This window comes from Hipposideros armiger, unplaced genomic scaffold (assembly GCF_001890085.2).
Source record: "Hipposideros armiger isolate ML-2016 unplaced genomic scaffold, ASM189008v1 scaffold_770, whole genome shotgun sequence".
Classification (NCBI taxonomy): Eukaryota; Metazoa; Chordata; class Mammalia; order Chiroptera; family Hipposideridae; genus Hipposideros; species Hipposideros armiger.
The window spans coordinates 12935-14467 of NW_017732120.1; the positions used below are offsets into that span (position 1 = coordinate 12935).

The 1533-nt window shown below is 31.7% G+C and overlaps 1 protein-coding gene across 1 annotated transcript in view; it reads left to right on the forward strand.

Annotated features, from left to right (window-relative positions):
• The window catches only part of CSMD3 (CUB and Sushi multiple domains 3), a gene marked incomplete at its 5' end in the record, with an annotated part of 280868 nt that overhangs the window by 11670 nt on the left and 267665 nt on the right, over positions 1–1533 (forward strand). Inside the window, one exon of the mRNA XM_019628256.1 lies at positions 1069–1256. Coding sequence (XP_019483801.1) covers positions 1069–1256 — 188 coding nt within the window. The remainder of the gene's footprint in view (positions 1–1068; positions 1257–1533) is intronic.

The following is a 1533-nucleotide window of genomic DNA, read 5'->3' on the forward strand; positions in this document are numbered from 1 at the left end:
CTATAAACCCATTAGATTTGGAAATAATATCTTTTACCTAACAAGTTTGTTACTGAGCTACACTGATGATAAAACTTGACAAAATAGTTTCTGGGCTGATGGATGTTCAACAATAACAAGCTTTACTGCTTTTATCATGAATTTGTTGACTTTTTTTAATGATCCAATTGAGTTCATTCTTTCCCCTGCCACAATATGAACTAGGTAATACAGAGACAAATGATTGCATGTCTTCTACCTTCTAAATATGTTGGTTTTATACTCATTATGGGTCAGTTTTCACAGTTTGAAAGTTGTTAAGGCAAGTTCATTATGCAATATTAAAATATTGATTTGAATAATTTACATGCTAAAATGTCCTTATTCACACATTATTTAACTTTGACAAAAGTATTGGTTTGACTTCTCCTACATTAAGTTCTAATGTAGGAAAAATAATTCTTTCAGGAAAAAGAATAACACAATGTACAGTGCTTCATTTGAGTAATTTAAATGCAAATTATGTATTTCAAACCTTTGTTTGAATCTGATATGTAGAGAATTTTAGAACAGCAAAACTGCTCATAAATTTTGGAATGCAGGGCAAAGAGTACCATTGACAAAGAAAAAGAGGTTGCATTTCCAATATCTGAATGAAAAATTTTAACAATAGATAATGTCCTCCACATTTTACTGACATAAAGTAACTTACATAAGGATATATAGCTTAATAAGGGCAGAAGCTAGGCTTGAACCTACATCTCTGACTCCAAATCTTACACCCTTTTATCAAAACTAAATTGCCTTAACAATCATTTGTATTCCTTGTAGACACAATGCCAACTTAGAAATATTTGAAAATATCAAGATGTATTTTTTTTTCTTTTCCACTGGTGATTTGATATTCATATTCAGTGTGTTGTTGCCAGGCAAATTTTCAGGTTAACTTATTTTGAAAGGATCAGTTGTTATTTTTAAGAACATTGTCTGAATTAATATGTAATTATATGACTTAAGATACTACCTTACCAATAACCATTCCACTACGCTCTCTCTCTCTTTCTCTCCTGTTTTTTGTTTTTTTTTCAGTTTTAGCATAGAACCAAACTATGACTTCCTCTATATATATGACGGACCAGATAGTAATAGCCCACTGATTGGAAGTTTTCAAGATAGCAAATTACCAGAGAGAATAGAAAGCAGCTCAAATACCATGCATTTGGCTTTTCGGAGTGATGGATCTGTTAGTTACACTGGATTCCATTTAGAATATAAAGGTAAATGTGAATATTTGATTTTAACCTCATGATGTAAATTGTGAGTATTTTATATGGGAGGATGATTTTGTATTGGCCATTGTCAGTGGTTAGTTATATGTGCATTTCTTAGGGCAGGCTACCGCCAATCCATCTCATGAAAGAGCTCCCACTGTTGACTTCTTCTATCAGTGAGAAGGAAATTAACATTTCCCTAATTATTACCATAGGAAATGTATCAGCAAACAAATTAGCAATTTAGTAGACTCTGAGAATTGGCTGAAACCACAAAATATTT